Source organism: Colletotrichum godetiae (assembly GCF_030913485.1).
Source record: "Colletotrichum godetiae strain CBS 193.32 chromosome Unknown BDP55scaffold_90, whole genome shotgun sequence".
In the NCBI taxonomy this organism is placed as follows: domain Eukaryota; kingdom Fungi; phylum Ascomycota; class Sordariomycetes; order Glomerellales; family Glomerellaceae; genus Colletotrichum; species Colletotrichum godetiae.
Window position 1 is genome coordinate 79,436 of NW_026851338.1, and position 19,530 is coordinate 98,965.

The following is a 19,530-nucleotide window of genomic DNA, read 5'->3' on the forward strand; positions in this document are numbered from 1 at the left end:
TGCTCCAAAGGGTTAAGGATTGCCGAGATCTGATGAGCAGGACAGAAGAGCTCGCCCAAACAGGCTTCGTGAAAAGGCCTCGGATCGGGCGCGTGTGCGCCGTTTTAGAGCCTTGGCACTCTGCAAAGATCCCCTGGCCCCAGCCGATTTCAAAGGTTCCAGGCGCGTTCGAGGGCGCGGTTGGATAGTGGACGGGTGGCGGGGGGAACCAGGGGTGGTTTGCGGAGGCCACGAGTTGGCTGCTCAAAGGGACGGCACGAAACCCTTTTGGGAGTCAATGTCCGGGGGCTGGATTTGGGGCGATTTCCTGGCTGACCTCTGTGACTCTGTCTCGAATTGGTCGGGCGGGTGTCAGAACTTTAGATACGGCAGTGCCAGTTCTCATTTTGTGGTCTGAGTAAGTCGGGCACCGCGAGAAAGGATTCGACGCGGGAGGCAACGCGCGGATCCCGCCCCGGCGGCTCAATCGCGCATCTTTGAGCGGCGATAGAGTGTAGAATGACAGGCTTAGGACTTTGCCAGGTGATTGTCGATCAGGTGAGACTAGACTCGAAATGGATTCGGCGAGCTGTCAAGTCAGATTGTAATTCTCGTGTGTAAACTGGCGTGCAAAAGGATCTTGGCTGCTCTCTGCAGCTTCTTATTTGGTGTTGGACTGAGAACATAAGTCCTTTTAACATCTCAGCCATGTGTCAAGGGCGCGGTCTACATGTCTTCGACCTGTCGGACACTACCGATCAGGGGGAAGAGGTCAGTCAAGCTTTGCGAAGACCACGCCAGCATGCCAAAGCTTTTGAGCCCGGCTTGGAAGCATTGGCAAAGTCACCGTGATGGCTTGGCCATCGCCTTGTGCGGCGGGTGTCAATAGCACACCGGCTTAGGACTTCACTGCATCACAGCGCCTGGCCACCATCAGCAGAGCGCAACGATGCTCAGAGCTGGGTTCCTGGTGGGTTGGGTGGCCAGCGGCGGGCGGCGGAATCCTGCAGCTGTTTGTGCGCCATGGCCCGCTAGCTTCTGGGCATTCACACCCTCATCCTAGCTCGTCAAGCCATCCCGGATGGCACTTTGAACGACGTTGGAGGTCAGTGGTGTGAGATACGCCGCACGCCGCGTGAGCTGTTGACAGACGGTGAAGTACTCGCCAATCCGTAGGCAAACCGGTCTACATTTCTTCTTTTAGTAACTAATTTTTTTTTTATTTACACAGACCGTATGTCACTGCACGTGCCTGGCTTGGCAGGACGGTAGACGCCTGGAACTTGGCTACCTTTCTCGAGGGCGGCGCGGCAACCTCTGTCTCGCAAGGCTTATCTCGAGCAGTCTCATCGTGGGTTGGTGTTTTGTCGGTATTTGTGGTGTAGATGACCGAGAGAATTGACACAAACATCTCATTGGTCTGTAAAACAGAGACTGTCCTATGGCCACAATGCCTCCGTTCGAAAGTGATCCGGTGAAGAGTTTTCGTTATCAAATTCATGAATTGCAGCCTTGGCGGCTCCGCAGTGCTAAATTGCTCCGTAGTTAATCGATGGGAAATGGCATCGGCTTCCCAAAGCGCTTAATTCCTAAGCGGTTGTTGAGCCCAGCCGAGTCAAGTGGGTAGCAACGATTGCCCGCTAACATATCCTCCTTCCCTTTTGACGTCGTCAATATGTCCGTTCCCATAATGCAAAAACGTTGCTTGGAGAAATAGACACACAAGAGCAATGGTAGCATGCATTATCAAAACGAAGCTTCGGACGATTTCCTGGATAATACTTGACAGATGTTCACTGAGTATGCTAAATGCGATAGTTTGAACCGTGATCATGGAGCTCATGGAAGATGTTGAATGGAAGATTATGTTGTCACCCTTGTCAGTGGTCCTTGGGAATGCTAAGTCGGGAGACGGCAGACCCCTGTGGAGAGCATTTTGCGGGGAGTAGAAGCAGCCTAGCAGCTCTAGCATGGTGCTGAACATGGGCTTATTTGACCTGGCACACAGAAACGCGGTTACTCATGTGTCATTGTGTTCTTTTGTCCGATGTCGGTTGCGACTTGATTCACAGCTCACCACTTTCTTCACTGTCAGGATTTACAGACTCTAGGCATTTTCCTACGATAGTGATGGGATATTTCAACGGCTTCATGCGGCTTTCCGCGGTTGTGATAGAGTTGTGGTCGCACACACCAAGGTTGAGGCTAGGCGAGGTTGAATTTGAATAGGGGGCTAAGGCAAAGCATCCGTATTACGGTTCCTCCAATTCAACTGGCACACATCCCGCTCAGGGCCTGCAGCCCCATTGGGAGTCTACCAATCGGGACCCCTGCGGTCCAATATCGGGGAGGTCCTTTTGTAGCGTGTCTCGTTGTCCTCCGACGAATGGCACGACAATCTGGACCGCCAACGATCAGTTTGGTAGAGAGACTTTAAATCACCTGTTGGGGAAGCTGCAGCAGGCTTCATGTCGCCAAGACCACGGGCATGGTGCCGTAGTTGTTGGTTTGGTGTCCACTGCGAAAATCGACGACTCGAAGACAGATTAGTTCGTGTCTACCTCGAGGCTGTCTTAATTGTTGTAACTGACGACGCAGTCATTGGGAGCCTCGAGATCATGTTTGCAACTCTTCCTTCAAAAGTTCAATCTGGGTTGCGATTCCAAGTTTTCATATCCGCAAAGGCTAAGGACCTAGGTAGGAGAGGAGATGGGGGCGGTATGTAACCCGCCCGCCTTGTAGCTGAGTTTACGAGGAACCCTTCAATCAAGCTTATTAACGACTTGGCACTTTTGAGGGTCCCTTCGTTTTCAGACGCCGTTAGTGGCGTCTAGTGGCCATCGTCGACGACTAGTCTGTGTCACTTTGTGTACTAGAGTTATCAACTTACCTCATATCCCACAGGAACATCTGGCCAAACATGAGGGGCCCACGGACCACTGGCCTTCTTTGGGGAAGCCTATCTATCTCCAGCCTCGGTGATCGACTGCCCAGTCAGATTGAAGCTGTTGACAACAATGCGATGACATTTTATTCTAGAACGCCACTAGAAAGTTGATAAACCTCGTTAGCCAATGGTGTCACGGTCCTCGCGTGGGCCGTCAGCCGAACTGTTGGTCCTCGGGATCGTTGACGGGTTGCCTAAAGTTTGGGGCATCATAAGTAACAATGTCAAGGACCTTCCTATTCCAGGATCGATGGACAGTTGCGGCTTACATCAAAAGTGCCAGGCGGGCGAAATGAGTCCCGCGGGCAGACTGGTAGTCCAGCAGCTCTAGCGCGGATCGACTGCAACTGGACTTGACCGTCGTCCCAGACTCCCGTTTCTGGTGTGGCCAAATACCATGCGCCGCGGGTCTGCATGTCGCCTGCCTGCTCCCTCGGACTAGACGAATTTCGACCTGGCCGGAGCGACATGCAGACCCCCGCTGAACAAACGTACCGCTTTCTTATCTGGCCTGCTCCTTGTGCATCGGGAGAGCAGGGATAGCCAAGCTGTCTCGTCCGGGGTGGTTCTTTTGCTGTACGGAGTAAGCTCGTGCCACTGTGTGCTCGACGCGAGAACCTCCCCAACGGTCCAACCAGTCGGAGAGGTTTTGCATATCGCTCCAGGTAGATTCATGTGGGCAGGGATAGTCAGACAGAGCGAATGCGACGGCAGGTTTGTCGAGGTGTCGAGACATATAATGATGGCAAACCCTCGCAAACTCTTTCCATCGTTTCCCCCCCTCCAGCCCGCGTTTTGTGTTTTGCATCTCTTCGCTTTGCCCTTCCTTGAGCAAAAGGCCCAGCTGTGGAAAGAGCATCAGACAAGCCCGCCATGACCGAAGAAAAAGTGGCACCGGCCTCGGCCGTGTCCCCGGCCGCCCGCGTCGACAGCGCCGAGCCCCGTCCCTCCTACACCGGCAGCGTCACCGTCCACCCCGATGAGAAGGGCGCCATGGGCGGCGAATGGACCGAACCCATCGTCGATACGAAGGTCCCCGAGACCGAGGAGCACAAGGAGGAGGATCTTTACCGCCCGTTAGCGATGGACCCCAATATTCCCCACGAGGAGAACATCTTGACCGTTCGAGCCATTGTTGTGGGCTGTATCTTGGGTTCCTTGGTGAACGCATCCAACTTGTATCTTGGCTTGGTAAGTTCGTCCCTTTCTCTGAACATGAACCGGTGCTTTTCGCGGCCCAGTGCGAGTTGAAACATCACCATCGTGACTTGTGGAAATTTGAGTATCTCTGCCAATGTAGATCATTCTGACGTCAAATTGCTTTGAAGAAAACCGGCTTTACTTTCGTTGCCTCAATGTTTGGTGGTAAGTTATGACCGAAAGCATTCGCCGATACGGTGAGGATGGAGCTGATGATGATATAGCAATTTTCGGTTACGGAATCTTGAAGATGCTTTCGCAAACAAATGTTCCAATCCTGGGTGGAACCTTTGGCCCTCAAGAGAACTCTATTGTTCAAGTTAGTATACTCTCAATCCACAGGGACTACGTGAACCGAAAAGACTAACATTCTTAGGCTGCTGCCACCGGTGCTGGAGGTATTGCTGGCATCTTCGTTGCAGGTATCCCTGCCATGTACAGACTCGATCTCATGCCTAGCACCCCAGCCGGCGACATTGGCAAGATCTTCACCCTGACGCTCTGCTGCTCCTTCTTCGGCCTCTTCTTCGTCACGCCGCTGCGCAAGTTCTTCATCATCCGCACTGCCCGCGAGCTCAAGCTCATGTTCCCGACATCGACCGCAACAGCGCTTACTATTCGTTCTATGCACGCTGGTGTCAATGGCGCCCGCGAGGCCGCTATTAAGCTTAAAGCCTTGGGAATTGCCTTTGGAGTTTGCATCGTGCATCGCGTAGCATCGTACTACGCCATTGGAATCCTCTACGACTGGCACAGTGAGTTTACGCTCTTCTCATCTCCGAGACCAACCTTGATCTAACAGAATGATAGTCATGTCATGGATTCACATTTGGTCAAACTATAGCAGCTCTGCTATGAATATCGAATCGTGGGGATGGTGAGTGAAAATTGAGGCTAGTGGTCATTATGGTGGTGATGTAAGGCTGACCATGGATATCAGGTACTTCGAGTGGACGACGGCTTTCATTGGCTCTGGAATGCTTATTGGGATGAACTCTGCCTGCTCAATGATGGGAGGAGCAGTTCTTGCCTGGGGAGTCATCGGCCCTGTCCTGGTTCATTGTGAGACCCCCGTTACCATGACGCCCTCAACCCACTCCAAATACTAACAATCATCGACAGACGGAGAATGCATCGGCATCCAAGCCTCCGAGGACCCCAACTGGTCCGGTCTTACCTCTTTCACCTCCCTGAGGAATATTGGTGAAGGCCCTCCATCCCCCCGATACTGGCTGCTGGTGAGTTAATACCCAAGATTCAACATCTGAAATCAATGCTGATCTTATCATACATAGTGGCCCGGTGTCATGGTCATGGTGTGCTCTTCCATGGGTGAGCTTCTTGTCCACTGGAAGATCATCTACTTCGGCTTTGCCGCCGGCTGGAAGTCCATCTGCCTCTCAATCCACGAGACCGCGATGAAGAAGGGCAAGCGCATCGAATTCTTCGCAAAATATGCCGAGGCAGAAGAGAAGCGCGAGGCCGATGCTGTCGAGGACCCCGCCACGCCCGAGCAGCAAGTCAAGACCTGGATCTGGGTTCTCGGTCTCTTCGCGTCCATCATCTTGGCCTGCATCGTCATGGGCCTGCAATGGCAGGTCAACGTTGGTGTTACCATCCTCGCCCTGGTCCTCGCCTTCCTCTTCTCTTTCCTCGCCATTCAGATCGGTGGTGTTACTGATCAGACGCCGCTTACTGCTGCTGCGAAGGCTGCTCAGCTGGTCATCGGTGGTACCACCACCGGCGCCGGATACACCGTTCAGCACGCTCAAAAGATCAACCTCATCTCTGCTGGTCTTGCTGCCGGCGCTGCTGATGTGGCTACCGCTCTGACTTCCGATTTCCGTACCGGTTTCTTGCTCGGCACTCCTCCCAACAAGCAGTTCATCGCCCAGGCTATTGGAACCTTCGTCTCCGTCTGGCTTGCGCCCGGTCTGTTTGTTCTGTTCACCACAGCCTACCCCTGCATCACGGATGCGGAGGCCGAGCACTGCCCCTTCCTGGTTCCTTCCGTCAGTGCTTGGGCTGCCGTTGCTGAGGTTGTCACCAGCCCCAACGTTCCCATCCCTCGCTCTTCCGGCATCTTCGCCATTTGCCTTGGTATCTTCTCCATTCTCCAGGTCATCTTCCGCCACTACTACCTGGTTGGACCCCGCGAGAAGTACCAGCAGTGGCTTCCTAACTGGGGTGCCATCGCTCTGTCTTTCGTTATTCCCGGCCCTGTCTTCGTCAACGCCGCCTTTGTCGGTGCCATCATTGCCTTTGTCTGGCGCCGGTGGAAGCCTGCTTCCTTCGAGATTGTAAGTGCTAACCCATGTTGAGTTGTTACTTGGAACCAGAAACTAACCATTGGCTAGGCCTGCTACGCTATTGCCGCCGGTATGATCGCTGGCGAGGGTATGGGAGGTGTCATTGGCGCTGCCCTTCAACTTGGCAACGTCTCCAGTGACCGATATGGCACTGGAGGTCTGGCCTGCCCCGACAATGCTTGCTAAAGTGGCAGGAGTTGTGGGAAGCACGTGTAGTCTATGTAGGATGTGAGACGAATTTGAAGCCTGGTAGCGCTCGTCTTTAGTCAGGTTCATCCCCATTACCTAGAACTGCACGTACATCCACGGCTATGATTGAAGATGTTGGCCATGAGTTAAAATTATCTAATACAAAATGAAGGATGAACCCCACGGGGTAACTATCAAAAACAGACAACAATGATGAAGGCGCAAGAAAAGTGATTCCCTCAATCAGACAGGCCATAGCCTTCCGTCCCGTCATTGCTCCATGTCACATTGACATTGTGCCACTCGATACCTCCAAGAACTCGAACATTCAACGGCTGAACCTCGAGTTGCTTTTGCACAAACTCCTGTCTTGCCGCAGGGAGTTTAGCCACCAGCTCTTTTGGCGGCCCATACAGGTTGCCAAAGCAGTGTACGCCACAGGTGCGACAAAAGGGCGACCCATTGAATTTGCGACCAAATTGGTAGTCTTGCGTGTGGTCTTTGCCGACAATACCCACGTGAGACTGATGAGGATACACGCCAATAAAGCCATTCTATTCCAAAATGCAGGTTGGTACAGCTCGAAACCTGAGGCGATAGGTCAAGGCATGGACTCAAGACTTACACGGACGCAGATGCTGCAGTTGTCTTCTTTGGTCTCAACTTCAGAAGGCGACTTGCTCATGAGCGCGACCTGAATGGCACCGCAGTCGCAGCCTCCGGTGTAGAGTGTGAGGTCATCTCCAGGAACGTCGGGCAGCGAACCGCGGAACTCAATCGGTGCTGTTGTAGATGCCTTTTCAATGAAGCTAGCTTGGGTTTTAAGCCTCGTTCAGCGCGACCTCTATGTTGGCGACACTCACCTCAGAGAGCCTGGATACGGCAAGTACTCATCTGGGGCTCCAATAGTCACGACGCTTCTTCCCTTGATGAATACATCCTGCAAATCAGAGACAATCACCCGAAAGTTTATGCCTTTCTTCCCAACTTGAACGCCAGAAGTGTGTGTTCCGAATAGGGCGGTGCCGCAGACATTGCAGAACTGGCGTCTCCTTATCAGCTAGCACCAAGAGAACCATAAGTGGCTATTTCTATTGAGATGAACGTACCTCATGCTTCAAGGCCTCGGAATCCGATCCGGTGTAAGTTGTTAACGTTTCGCGAGAACATCCCTTTGTGACTTTTAAGCTGTCCTCGGCATCGTAAATCCAGACGTGTCCCTTTTTTGTGCACAGCGAACAGTCGCATATCACTAAGGACGGATAGTCTGCTAGTTGGATCTGATATCGATTCGCGCCACAGTGGCAGTTACCCCGGAAGGTTTTCAACGTGGTTTCCATGGCAATCCCAGCAAGGCACCATGAGTCGCTGAGCAGCGTGATGTTAGGCTTTTTTTGAATGCGCTGAGGCCGCCCCGTACAATGAAGGGGTTAAGTTAGGCCTTCATAAAACAAAATCTAAAGGTCTAATTTCACCGTCAGCAGGCAGCAAGAGAAGGCTTCTTGCTCACGTGGGCGGCTATCGGCACAGCTGTCCATGTGCTACTAAGCCCGATTCATCGCCAGCTCCGCACTTGCAGGATGACATGTATGCATCACCGAGGCACACGACAATAGTGACTCAGTGTGAATACTCGAATTCTAGACGCAATCGAGATAAGGGGCGCTGGAGGAGCAGCAGCATTTATCAATATTTCATTCATTCGACGAACTTGATCTTTCATGGGACATACCTCGAGGATGTACACGTACCCTAGTTTAGAGATTTGACGGCGGCTATGGCGCATACGCGAGTGCTCTTATATTATGCTAAAAGCCACAGACTAGATCCTAGAACAGTGTCGATCAACCACCCCCGCAGCACCCTTCGTAGAGCTAAGGCTGGCATGATGACTGGAGCAGGAACTGTTACATCAATTACAACATGAAGGCCTGATGCAGCCGAGTGTGATGTCCATCCATAGCCAACAGGACGATTTGACCGCGGTGGCTAAGATGATGGGAAGAATGATAGTATATGTAGCATTAGTAAGTCAATGCATCATCCGAAACTCATTCGCTTTGATATGCGATGCGACAATTTGAGGCAGCACTAGAAGCGCGCAGAACCCTTATCTTGATCGAGGTACGCCAAGTTGCCTTCAAATGCACCTCACTTACCTCCAACATCTGTACTACTGAGAAGAGTTGAGAAAATCAATGGGATGTATTACATATCAGGCAATAATCACGGTGCTGCAGGCAAGGACCCAGCTCCGGCGACCTCTGGCGACCTCCGGGTTCCCCGGCGCTTTCCCGGAGAAGTGGGCCAAAATCCGGTATACTTCCTACTGGTGTCAATAGTAACCGATCGAAGGTACCGTAGGCATCATGATCTAGAATAACTTCAGAGTGTGCAACCAGAATATTGTGAGCGAGTAAGGTTCAATCCACGTTGCTTGTGGACCCTTGCGAGTTACTCATCGATTCGGGGAACCAGCGGGATTTGCGTGGCTACGGGGTCTGATTGATCGATGACGTATCAATCCCCGAATAATCATAGTATCATCATCGTATTAATCCCTGAGAGCGTGAAGCATTTCAATCCAGGGGTTTTTATTGGAAAATAGGACTTCCTGTCTCTCAGCGTGCCAGATACATGTATCAGACATGTTTTCTTCCAAACTCTTCTGCATCGTACGGCCTCTCTGCAGCAGTTCACCAATCCGACCTTTGACATCAAGAAAATCTCAGGTGAAGAACGCCTTCTCGACAACCAAAATGGCTGATTTCCCCACCCCATCGAGCGATCCTCCCAAGAAGGAAATGCAGTATTTCCCCGACATGACCACGGCCTTGCCATCCGCCTCTGGCGAATTCCGTCGCGTCCTCTGGACGGGTCTATACTCCCAGCTGGTTCTCATGACTGTTCCTGTCGGCGGCGACATTGGTGAAGAGGTACGCCACCCCCGTTTTAATCTTGTTATGTTTTTGAAACTTACTAAGCACCAGGTTCACACCGTGGATCAAATCCTTACCTTTACGTCTGGCAAGGGCCTTGCGCAGGTTGCCGGAAAGGAGCAAGAAGTCAAGGCTGGCGATATGGTAATTGTTCCAGCAGGAACTAAGCACCAGTTTTTGAACAAGGGACCGACACCGTTGATTCTGTACACCGTTTACTCACCAGCTGAGCACAAGCCAACAACGGTTCACAAGACCAAGGAACAGGGCAATAAGGAGGAAGAAGATGGCATCGATGTAGCTCCAGAATGGAGTCGACGTAGCAAGGAGCAGAATGAGAAGGAGGGTTGGGTTAAGGGAGAGTAGATTGTTGGTAGACACAATTTCGAGATGGAGTGAATGGTATGAGCGATCCAATTTTTCACAGCAATGTCCCACAGTCATGAGAGTCTTATGTCTTTCAGGTCTTGTGCTTGAGACTTGAGATGATGGCTGCTAAGCGTGGTGGCAATGAGTTCAGTCATCATGAGCCTTCAACAACTACACGTCCAACGGCATTTGGAAATGTTCCCCTACGATTCAGACATGTATTGAAAGTTGCCCTTTACATCTGCCTGCATGATGGAGGGTCGATATCCAACTGCATTCAGCTCATCTGCTGAAGCTCACCGAATGATCAATTCGACTAGTTCATCTCACATGAGTACCGTACCGGGTAGACGAAATGGGGACCACTACAAATCTATGCTTGAGGTACTTAACTTAGGTGAGTCAGATCTACATGGGAGTATAAGTCGTTATATCACAGCAGGAGTGTCAAATTCATGCAAATTGAAAAGTTGCGAGCCAATACCACTGACGTGGCAAGCACTTGCCGGAAGGTTTTCAGCCGAGAACGGTCGAGCACCTGTCCTCACAGCTAGCGATCAAGAACATAAGTGGGAAAAGAAATGGACTAGCTTGCAATACCGGCCACTGCTGTGTCTTCCATAGTCCCGATGTTGGCGGTGATTGACCTCAATGACATGCACAAACATGAATGCAAAGAATAATTGAGAGGGAGTAAAGATCTCAAGTTTAGAACGGGATCATCCATATTTCGAAGAAAGAAACCGAAGGAAGAGCGATCGGGGAAATAATCTGCCCGACGGCTGGTGAGAAGTATTCAAACTTGTGACATGACCTAGCGACAAAGCTCCAGTCAACTCGACTAGGGCGTAGTGATGAGTAATTGCAATTCGACCGCAACGTTCAGCCGATCACCGAGTGTCATTTGTTCTGATTTCAAATCTGTGTTTAGACAACTGCGATCTTTGTATCCCATGTCAACGGTCACCACAAGTAGACAGAATTCTTCTGTTTGGCCGGAGAGATTGTGTGTCCGAGTCGGAGACTGGAAGGCATTGAAAATATCCCCGTAAAGTCAACTATTTAAACCATCAGTGACGAGGAGCATGCGGCTCTACAATCTTCTGAGCATTCAATAACGCCAGCACCATCCAAGCACATGTCTCGACAGTAATCATCCAACATGAGTCCTACCACAGTCTTGGTCACCGGCGCCGGTCGTGGCATTGGGTCTGGGTTCATCGCCACTCTCTTGCTTAGACCATCGTCAACTGTGATAGCCGCAGTCCGAGACCCTTCAAATTCATCGGCTAGAGCTCTTCAAGACCTACCCAAGGGCGAAGGCTCCAAGCTCATCATCGTCAAAATCGACTCTTCCATCGAAACCGACCCCGCGGAAGCTGTCTCTGCTCTGAGGCGGGATCACGATATCAACGCTTTGGACGTTGTTATCGCGAATGCCGGGATTGCTCACTCGAGTGGCCCCGTCATAAAGACCTCCACTGCTGCAATCAAGGATCACTTTGCTGTCAACACAATTGGACCTCTCCTGTTGTTCCAGGCAACCGCACCCCTACTCAAAGCTAGCAATAGTGGTCGTCCGGTCTTTGTTGCCGTTACCTCGATGATTGGGACCATCTCCGGCATGGAGTCCCTTGAAGATCTGCCACCGGCTTTGAGCCCTTACGGGTCTAGTAAAGCTGCGTTAAACTGGTTCATTCGGAGATTGCATTTTGAAGAGACGTGGCTCACGAGCTTCGTCGTTCATCCCGGCACTGTGGCTACCGACATGGTCCACTCCGTGATTGAGGGGACAGATTTGAAGCTTGAGGACCTTGGAGCGATCACAGTGGAAGAGAGCGTTTCCAGGATTGTCGGCAGGATTGATACTGCGTCAAGAGATATCAGCGGGACATTCCAGAATTATGATGGAACTCATTTGCCCTGGTAAATTAACGGTCTATTCTTTTCTCATGGACAACAGTTAGAGCAAGCAGGTATATCGATCCGGACTATGCGGAGATGATTAAACCGAAAGTTGAAACTTTAGAGGTTGTCCTCTAGACTAGTGCCGTTCATAAAATACTCAGGGAAGCCAAACGGCATTCGCACAGCAGCCTCCGTCATTGAGGTCCAAGTGAGCCACAACATCAGCAGAAGCGCCATCATCGCCCATTTCCCAAATCTCCACGAAACCGGCAGAGCTATCAGTAATAGCAACGAATTGGTCGCCAAAGTCGCTCGGCGTGACAGCATTTGCGCTACCTCCACTAGAGGTCGTGGGTGTCAGGAAGTTCTGCTTGTTTACGGATCCGTCGTCATTGAGAGCCAGGATCGAGATGTACCCGGTGATGTTGGTATTACGTGCCCGCGAGGTAGCCCAAAGATACTTTGCGCTGTATGAAAGAGCAACCTCGTCCGACCAGTAATTGGTGTCATTGGCGCCTGAGTATGGAGGGTCAGTAAAGCTCTGAAAGATATGGGAATGTAAAGGCGAGACTCGCCATCAGGTTTCAAAGGATACGAGATATCAGCATAGGTTGGAATGCCCGTGCTGGCATCAATCTTGTAAACGCCCACTTCGTTCGTTCCCTCGTGTACGACGTATAGATAGTTGCCCGTGGGGTGAACAGTGCCGTGTCTAGGGTCTGCACCTTCTACCGGCGCGGTGACATTGGCGACATACGTCAGTTCTCCTGTCGAGTTGTTGACAGAGTGTACCCAGATGACGTTGCCCGTATCATCGAGCGAGTACATGAAAGCTCCTGTTGGGTCAAAAGCAGTGCCATGAACTCCAGATGAAGAAGAGTAGTTGTATTCCTGGATCGCCTCGACAAGAAGGCCATCTGAGTCTACTGACATGACGGTTCCACAAGCACCAAAAGGTTGTCCATAAACTGCGTATGGAGAGACGGGCGATGGTCTGACGAAGATCGAAAGTTGCTTGCACGCTCCTTGGGACGTCACCGTATTGCCCGGAGAAATTTGAAGATCATCGGTGAGGGGGTAGCTAACATATACGCTACTGCCCGTATCCTCGAATGCGTTGCCATAGATGACTTTCTTGTCATGCTAATTCTATGCGTGAGACATTGGCTGGTCAAAAGAGGTTGGGGTACTTACGCTTAAAGAGATCCATGAGCTGCTCACGTTGACGGACGTGTTTGCAGCCAAAGTGAGAGTGCGGGCAGCATCTTCAAACTCCAAGGTGTACAGGTATGGTGTACCGAACGTTCCCACAATCAGCTGATGGTTCAGGGCATGCGTAGCCGACACAAACCCCGATGCTAAGAGCACTGACTGAAGGAAGCTGGGAAACATGGCAAACGTAGAGAATGTTGAAGATGAAAGAATGATAGCTCGTGCTGCTGTCGACACCTACTTACGCTGGGCTACATCGCAGTCTTATACAAAAGCTTGGCAAAATGATCCCTTCACCGAAAAGGTCAAATAGAGTGACAGTATCATGACTCTAGTCTGTTTCCAATGTGCGTACGCGTTTATTTCATGGCTGGTGGGGAGTCCCTGACGATCTTCTGGGGTCCCGAATCCTAGCTCCTGGTGACGATGCTTGATTTCACAGCGACCCGATTGGCCAGGTCACCGGTAGAGACCCCAACGGATGCAGACGACAGCGGGAATTTTGTGATGTTCGCGACGGCCCGGAATGTGGGGGGACGGGGCAAGGATGGCCGTTATGCACAACTGACTGAGTGACTTGCAATAACAAAATTGCGCAGGTCCGCATGTTGTAGTTATTTTCGTTGAAATTGAAGGGTCGAATGTAACCTCCAGAGCAGTTTATATAGCTCATACCCCCTAAATCAAAATGCGAAGGTCCACGATCGACATCGTCAACAGGGGTAGACGACGTTGCGGTCCTAACACACGAAAACATACGACGACTTCACTTTCACCTTACGCACCGTTCTTTTTTAGCGATGTTTCAAGAGGAATAAACAGCATCCTCTTTATTATATATGTATTTGATCCGTAGTTTCCTGGATGGTCAGAGATCGGCTGCAGTGCGGGATTACATCTTAAATACAGAAATTGGCTCAAGGGGTCTCGTGTCGACATCAAATGCCCGAAAGGCCACAGCATAGGAGTCGTAGGGCAAGGCAAATGCTTCCATGTAAAGGACAGATAAGACTCTGTAATAAGAAGACAACAGAACAGTACCTACCCATACATCGTCAATTGAGTCACATCTCTCCCAGGTGCTGGCGCAGCTAAGTTGACTTAACATTTACTCAATCTTTCCAAGCTTGTGTCACGGCTCACCCTATGCGGAGGTATCATCCGGATCGTCATTCATGCCACCTTGTCACTGCTTAGGCCGTGAGTTGCGTTTCTCTTTTTGGAGCTGCCCATGGGAAGACGAATTTGGCTGGACTTTATAAGACATGATGAATACACCTAAGGTATTTTAGAGGGACTTAGAAGGGAGAAAATATTGGCATCTGCCTGCAAAGCTTGGTTCATACGGTTAAGTCTGTCAAGTATTAGATACACTTGAGTTTCAGGTAAGATTGTAATTCCGAGTTCTGGATGCGCTTGGCTACCTGCATCTTGCAAAAGGAAAAGTGCAACCATAATTGCTAAAGCGCGAACCAATCGATGTAGATATCTCCAGTAGAGATAGAAGGGCGGTATTGACACAGGTATGCTATCCGAACCTCGAAATCCAAGGTAGCAGTGAATAAACATGTATCCTGCCACTCGCTTAGCTCCTTCCTGCAAGCGGTGTTAAAGACAGTAGAAAAGGATTAACAAGCGTGGCACGAAGCGATAGCCCAAGAGTTGCACTTCTTTGTCAGATATTGGTCTGAAGTCTGGAACGACAAATTTATTTCAGACCAGACGGCCGGGAAGGGATCAGTGATTTAAGCTTCGCATTTCGAAATACACAATATGCAATGCAACCTTGGCAAAACTTTGCGTATAAGTCAATTTGTAGATATCGTTGCTATCGAGTAGGTATTATCTTCTGGTCAAAGCTTCCCGTCCATATAATCCGCATATAGATCCGGCAAGAAAGAAGCCAAATTGGTGAACTCAGTTTGATCATGGATGAAATGCTCATAGGCAATGTTGTCTCCAGCCATGCGATGCTTAAAACCCAGCGCGCCAGCAAGATAGTCGATCCCAACCTTCATGCCCAAAACCTTGTAGTGAATGCCCCCACCCAGCCAGTACCGACTTCTCAGTTCGAGGCCATCTTCAGTCTTGCGCCAGAGGTGCAGAAAATCCCCGATTTTGAGGTTCGAAACCAAACCATCGCGCAATTCCGCGCAAGCAGCGGCCTCGTATCCCGCCGCTTTGAGCTCTTCCCACGGCAGGCCGTACTGAGCCGGGTCGACAAAGTGGATATTCACGGTCATCTTGGTTGCACCGATGAACTCCGTTACACGGTGCGTGGAGCCGAGCCACTTTTGCGTGTGAGAGAGGTCAGTGCGATGCAAACGGTCCGCGTAAGTCGACCGCGCACCTAGGTGGTCGTACGGAAACCACAGGGCATAGCGCTCGGGCTCGACGCTGTGCCACCAGAACCACCAGCGGATCATATCTCCTGTCGATCCAGGGAAACGAGTCCGTGACGTGACGTACGCAGTTCCGTCAGGAAGGGAACGCCATCCATTTTCGTGGGCGTGGTAGCCGGGTTCCAGCAGGCGGCGCGACTCTGTGATTGGGAGAATGCCCTCTAATGGCATTGGCTCGCGGATGTACTGCGGGATGTCGGCGTAGAGGTAGAGATCTTTATTGCAATATTTGGCGTACAGCTTGCTCTTCATCCGGTTCTCGTTGTAGGCGAAAGCCTTCTGTGTTTCGAGTGGATAGTATGTAATTGGCACCTTTGCTGGGTAACCATCTTTGTCTGGATTCTGACTTTGGTTCGATGTCGTTGGGTTGGATGTTTGGGTGCCATTCCGACTCGGTAGCGTTCCCGTCACGAGTTGACCTCTGAGTGCGGCGATCCGCGCCGCAGACCTCTGACGCAGCGACCCAGATCCAGACTCCATAATGCTACACTTGCATTCTCGTCGGGGCTTTGGTGTCGAAGAAAGAAACGAAAGAGACGCGGGTGTGCGATGTTTATAGCTTTGTGCTCATCATTGACAGCTAGGACCGTCGAGGTTTGTGCGGAGACCCCCCAGGTTTGACTTCCATCTTAAGTGCCCTTTGACCTCGGCTCGGTTCACGTGTCGCTGAAACCCTGTAACTGTACGATCAACCTATCGGATAGTCTCTTTCGGACTGTTGCAGCTTTACAAAGGAACACCTTCCCAATCATTAATTGCTTTCGGGAATCAATGCTAGTAGGAGGAGGGGCTAGTAACATTGCTCATTTATCAAGGGCTATAATTTTTCAAGGTGGAGATTATTGAGGTAGATTCAGACCCAACTTACTGAAAGCTCTACTGAGAGGGCTAGAGGGCCGGTGTTTTTATACGAAATCCAGCAGTGAAATCCGATGAAAATCTTAGCATTATAGTGCATTTCCACTTTCCTCAATGTTTGTTTAATATCAGTTAGGTACTTGTTATGTACACGGATTTGCTATAGGATGATCGAGCAACTTTACTCCCTTGGACTTCAGGACCTACAAGTTACATGTACTTCCTGATCTTATGGATTTGGAATAAACCTTTGACTTTCGAAAATTAACTTATCGGTGTAATTATGACTTCTAGGACCCGAGGATGATCATACTGCATAATGAGTGTCATAACTGAGGTACAGGGTTGTCAATAGTTGCCGCTATTTGTTGCTATTGATACCTAGAACCTCTGTCATCAGCGGCTGGTCGAGATTACGACACCTTCCGAGGCTACTGTCTCGTCAATCAAGCGCGCAAATACCTAGCTTTCCAGTGATTACTTCGGTAGCGACTCGGCAGCACCAGAGCACTTCCGGTCTGGGTTAGACAGCCGCAGGCGGACCATTGTTAGAGGCACATGAGCCCAAGCAATCTGACGGCATCATGCTTCTCTCTTTATACCTCAGATGTATCAGAAAGCTCTTTTGACATTTCACTGACTGAAACTGTATCATTATTAGCTTAATCTGAAGCGAACGCGATGGCTGTTGTTGAACTCCTGAAGAATCCCAGTGTCCTCGCCACATTCATCCGGGGCGACACCAGCGAGGCTCTCTCCTTCCACGCAAAAGGCCTTCCACATGTAGGGACAACCAGAGACAAGCTTCTCATACGTGTCATGTGATCTACCGATCCAGGCCAAATAGACGGCATGGGTGGCGGGCGCATCGTGACATCCGGAGTCGCCATCGTTCAGCCTTCGCAAAGACCGGATGCAGACGCTGATTACACATTTGCCCAGGTCAGTCTAGATGAAGCAAAAGTATCTTACGACGCCATCTGTGGGAACATTCGGATGGGTGTTGGTCCTTTCGCAATCAATAAAGGTCTGTTGGAAACGGACAATTGGTGAGATCGCAGGAGAGTGATAAGGATCTACAACACCGGAACAAACGCGGTTCTGGTTGTACATGTTCCAATCGACTACTCAACTGGGCGAGCACTGGAGAAGGGCGATTATTCCATATCTGGATGCCCTGACACGGGCGCTTTCATTTTGATGGACTCCTCACAGGTAATTCTGAGTCCTGACAGCAGTTCTACTTTTGGCTGTGATACTGACATGAAGATGTAGACCAACGCCCAAGAGAATATTGCCTACTAGCAATCCTTTAGATTCTCTCAAGTGCAAATTTGGCGCAGTAGATATCACGTACCGTGAAGCTGGTAATGCCATCGCCTTCGTCGCCGCGCATGATCTCGGCATCCAAGGCAACGAGGCAGTGAGCGCCATCGACAGTAATTCTCAGCTCAACACTCGCATTCGAGAAGTCAGAGGACGGACCTATGAGAAGCTTGGGAGGTGCAACGACTGGAAACAGGTTGGTGACCAGTCCCCGATGCTACCAATGGTTGCCTTGGTGTCGAAAGCAACCTCAGAAGAGGGGGATGTCCAAGCGCGCTTATTCCTTGATAATCATTGCCACCCAAGTATGGCTGGGACAGGAGGTGTCTGTACGACTGCTGTCAGCCGAATTGAAGGCCCAGTCCTTAATTGTCTGTTGAAACCTTCTGCATTGGCTCGTAGCACTCTCCAAACCCAACATCCTGTGGGCCATCTCCCAATGTCGATCGAGACCAGAGCTGGGGGACAAGGGGGAAAGCTGCCGACTTTCAGGGTCTTAGGCTTTATACGTACGCACTGCAAAGTATATTTTCCAGGGGCAGCTATTTGTTCCCAGCGATATCTAGGAAACACAATCTTCTTGGCTCTTGTCTATGAAAAAAGCATGATACGCTAAAGATGGGTCAACTGATACTGAGGGGCGATGAGTTGGGCTGTTTGAGAAGACTTGCTACGTATGTAGGTCCCGGTCCTGTGCAATGCTTCTACGCCAAATCTGGATCCAGCGTAATATGTAAATGCTGAGCAGGCACATAGAAGTAGGATTATACCATTTGGGCCCCTGCTACAAGAAATTCGGGTTTCTTTGCAGAGCAGTCTCCATGACGGCGGTAATTGCTTCGCAATCTACTCCTACTGTCAAGACAATAAACTATCTGTGGTACGTGACAATCAGACAGACTTTGCATTGCTTCTGAATCAAACTTGAAGATTCTTGATCTTTCATCTTCCTGCAAGCGACCTGGACTGCTGCCATGTAGGAGTACCATCAGTTCAAGTCCCTACTCCTCGCCCGACGCGGAAGACGCGAGGTCCAGTGCTTCCAGAAAATCCTTGATCGTCGCCATGGAGGCTTAAAGTGAGATCAAATGACCCGGAACATGTTTGCTTTGACACCCCTTTTTAATCCCTCGGCCTTTCCGCCTTCGTATTCAACGCCAGAGGCGCCTCCGTCACCCGAAATGCCCTCCAGCTTCAATCGTAGCTCCTCATCCAGCTCCGCTATTGTCTTCTTCATCTTTTTCGGTTGCGACTCGACATCAGCTGGTGATGTCGCTTGTACTGTATCTTGGCTGGTAGTTGTAGTGGGCTCGGAAGTTGTAGCGAGCCGTGTGGCGATGCTCAGCCGCGCTGAGAACTTCAACGCGCTCAGACTATTTGACGCGGTTGAGACGCGTTTTGCTGTCTGAGGAAGGCATCGCGACGGCGACCTTATGAGTATTGGTAACATCGGGTATTTCTTCTTGGCTGGACCATGTGATGAAGTACAGTCGATGTGTTCAGGGTTTATGAGGTGATGAACGGATGGATTGGATAGGTGAGTGTGTGTCGCCTTTCGTCACAGTTACCTCATACCTAGGTGGTCTATGCTTCTTCCTTAGAGGCTCGACTCTCTCGCCGACTGTGATAACTGGGCTAAAAAGAAAGAGCATCTCTCATATTTCATTTGGTACAGTACAGTCAATTTCTTTTCCGCACCCTGTCTTTTTCCTTTTCTTCTGATGAGAAGTGCTTCGAGCGACGTATATTTGGAGGTCCTGCTATGTCCCCAGGTTGGTTCCACCATCCAACCAGCAGCCACCCAAAAGTGTCAATATGGAGGAAGTCAGAGGCTAAACTCACCCTCCAGACCTTTCTACTTTGTTCATCCTCAGCACCATGAACTGAACACT

General features: G+C 50.6%; 8 protein-coding genes across 8 annotated transcripts; 4 read left to right on the forward strand and 4 right to left on the reverse strand.

Moving 5' to 3' along the window:
* Positions 1 to 3,719: 3,719 nt before the first annotated feature.
* BDP55DRAFT_685388 (oligopeptide transporter) lies at positions 3,720 to 6,810 on the forward strand. Its single transcript, XM_060576444.1, has 9 exons — positions 3,720 to 4,117; positions 4,255 to 4,291; positions 4,351 to 4,445; positions 4,503 to 4,881; positions 4,937 to 5,003; positions 5,067 to 5,188; positions 5,249 to 5,364; positions 5,422 to 6,426; positions 6,484 to 6,810. Exons 1-9 carry the CDS (start codon positions 3,800 to 3,802, stop codon positions 6,619 to 6,621), a joined length of 2,277 nt encoding a protein of 758 aa, XP_060422318.1. The 5' UTR covers positions 3,720 to 3,799; the 3' UTR covers positions 6,622 to 6,810.
* BDP55DRAFT_623457 (glutathione-dependent formaldehyde-activating enzyme) lies at positions 6,811 to 8,083 on the reverse strand. The gene is made up of 4 exons (XM_060571384.1): positions 7,734 to 8,083; positions 7,488 to 7,666; positions 7,250 to 7,433; positions 6,811 to 7,178 (listed from the first exon to the last, which is right to left on the reverse strand). The coding sequence occupies exons 1-4, from the start codon at positions 7,962 to 7,964 to the stop codon at positions 6,864 to 6,866; spliced, it is 909 nt and encodes a 302-aa protein (XP_060422319.1). The 5' UTR covers positions 7,965 to 8,083; the 3' UTR covers positions 6,811 to 6,863.
* Positions 8,084 to 9,192: 1,109 nt separating this feature from the next.
* Positions 9,193 to 10,234, forward strand: BDP55DRAFT_623461 (RmlC-like cupin domain-containing protein). Its single transcript, XM_060571385.1, has 2 exons — positions 9,193 to 9,560; positions 9,615 to 10,234. Exons 1-2 carry the CDS (start codon positions 9,273 to 9,275, stop codon positions 9,927 to 9,929), a joined length of 603 nt encoding a protein of 200 aa, XP_060422320.1. The 5' UTR covers positions 9,193 to 9,272; the 3' UTR covers positions 9,930 to 10,234.
* A 640-nt stretch (positions 10,235 to 10,874) lies between these two features.
* BDP55DRAFT_773925 (short-chain dehydrogenase) lies at positions 10,875 to 11,862 on the forward strand (the record flags this gene model as incomplete). Its single annotated transcript, XM_060581191.1, has 1 exon — positions 10,875 to 11,862. Exon 1 carries the CDS (start codon positions 11,095 to 11,097, stop codon positions 11,860 to 11,862), a length of 768 nt encoding a protein of 255 aa, XP_060422321.1. The 5' UTR covers positions 10,875 to 11,094.
* A 135-nt stretch (positions 11,863 to 11,997) lies between these two features.
* On the reverse strand, positions 11,998 to 13,281 carry BDP55DRAFT_623467 (Lactonase, 7-bladed beta-propeller-domain-containing protein; the record flags this gene model as incomplete). The annotated part of the gene is made up of 3 exons (XM_060571386.1): positions 13,035 to 13,281; positions 12,412 to 12,983; positions 11,998 to 12,379 (listed from the first exon to the last, which is right to left on the reverse strand). The coding sequence occupies exons 1-3, from the start codon at positions 13,230 to 13,232 to the stop codon at positions 11,998 to 12,000; spliced, it is 1,152 nt and encodes a 383-aa protein (XP_060422322.1). The 5' UTR covers positions 13,233 to 13,281.
* A 1,574-nt stretch (positions 13,282 to 14,855) lies between these two features.
* BDP55DRAFT_623470 (PhlG protein) lies at positions 14,856 to 16,039 on the reverse strand. Its single transcript, XM_060571387.1, has one exon. The coding sequence runs from the start codon at positions 15,932 to 15,934 to the stop codon at positions 14,906 to 14,908; it is 1,029 nt and encodes a 342-aa protein (XP_060422323.1). The 5' UTR covers positions 15,935 to 16,039; the 3' UTR covers positions 14,856 to 14,905.
* Positions 16,040 to 16,995: 956 nt separating this feature from the next.
* Positions 16,996 to 18,488, forward strand: BDP55DRAFT_761558 (PrpF protein). Its single transcript, XM_060580869.1, is given in 3 exon segments — positions 16,996 to 17,361; positions 17,374 to 17,527; positions 17,601 to 18,488. 3 exon segments carry the CDS (start codon positions 17,165 to 17,167, stop codon positions 18,252 to 18,254), a joined length of 1,005 nt encoding a protein of 334 aa, XP_060422324.1. The 5' UTR covers positions 16,996 to 17,164; the 3' UTR covers positions 18,255 to 18,488.
* Positions 18,489 to 18,722: 234 nt separating this feature from the next.
* On the reverse strand, positions 18,723 to 19,094 carry BDP55DRAFT_567067 (uncharacterized protein; the record flags this gene model as incomplete). The annotated part of the gene is made up of 1 exon (XM_060570557.1): positions 18,723 to 19,094. A coding segment is annotated over one exon (372 nt), but the record flags the coding sequence as incomplete, so codon positions are not given.
* Positions 19,095 to 19,530: the final 436 nt, after the last annotated feature.

What these genes read in the sequence shown, in the direction of transcription:
- BDP55DRAFT_685388 (XM_060576444.1), top strand. Translation starts at nt 3,800, where the DNA reads ATGACCGAAGAAAAAGTGGCACCGGCCTCGGCCGTGTCCCCGGCCGCC. An exon ending in CCAACTTGTATCTTGGCTTG is followed by an intron (nt 4,118 to 4,254) that starts GTAAGTTCGTCC and finishes ATTGCTTTGAAG; the next exon opens with AAAACCGGCTTTACTTTCGT. An exon ending in CCCCCCGATACTGGCTGCTG is followed by an intron (nt 5,365 to 5,421) that starts GTGAGTTAATAC and finishes TATCATACATAG; the next exon opens with TGGCCCGGTGTCATGGTCAT.
- BDP55DRAFT_623457 (XM_060571384.1), bottom strand. Translation starts at nt 7,964, where the DNA reads ATGGAAACCACGTTGAAAACCTTCCGGGGTAACTGCCACTGTGGCGCG. An exon ending in CCGAGGCCTTGAAGCATGAG is followed by an intron (nt 7,667 to 7,733) that starts GTACGTTCATCT and finishes AGGAGACGCCAG; the next exon opens with TTCTGCAATGTCTGCGGCAC. An exon ending in ACTGCAGCATCTGCGTCCGT is followed by an intron (nt 7,179 to 7,249) that starts GTAAGTCTTGAG and finishes ATTTTGGAATAG; the next exon opens with AATGGCTTTATTGGCGTGTA.
- BDP55DRAFT_623461 (XM_060571385.1), top strand. Translation starts at nt 9,273, where the DNA reads ATGTTTTCTTCCAAACTCTTCTGCATCGTACGGCCTCTCTGCAGCAGT. An exon ending in GCGGCGACATTGGTGAAGAG is followed by an intron (nt 9,561 to 9,614) that starts GTACGCCACCCC and finishes ACTAAGCACCAG; the next exon opens with GTTCACACCGTGGATCAAAT.
- BDP55DRAFT_623470 (XM_060571387.1), bottom strand. Translation starts at nt 15,934, where the DNA reads ATGGAGTCTGGATCTGGGTCGCTGCGTCAGAGGTCTGCGGCGCGGATC.
- BDP55DRAFT_761558 (XM_060580869.1), top strand. Translation starts at nt 17,165, where the DNA reads ATGGGTGGCGGGCGCATCGTGACATCCGGAGTCGCCATCGTTCAGCCT. An exon ending in TTTTGATGGACTCCTCACAG is followed by an intron (nt 17,528 to 17,600) that starts GTAATTCTGAGT and finishes CCAACGCCCAAG; the next exon opens with AGAATATTGCCTACTAGCAA.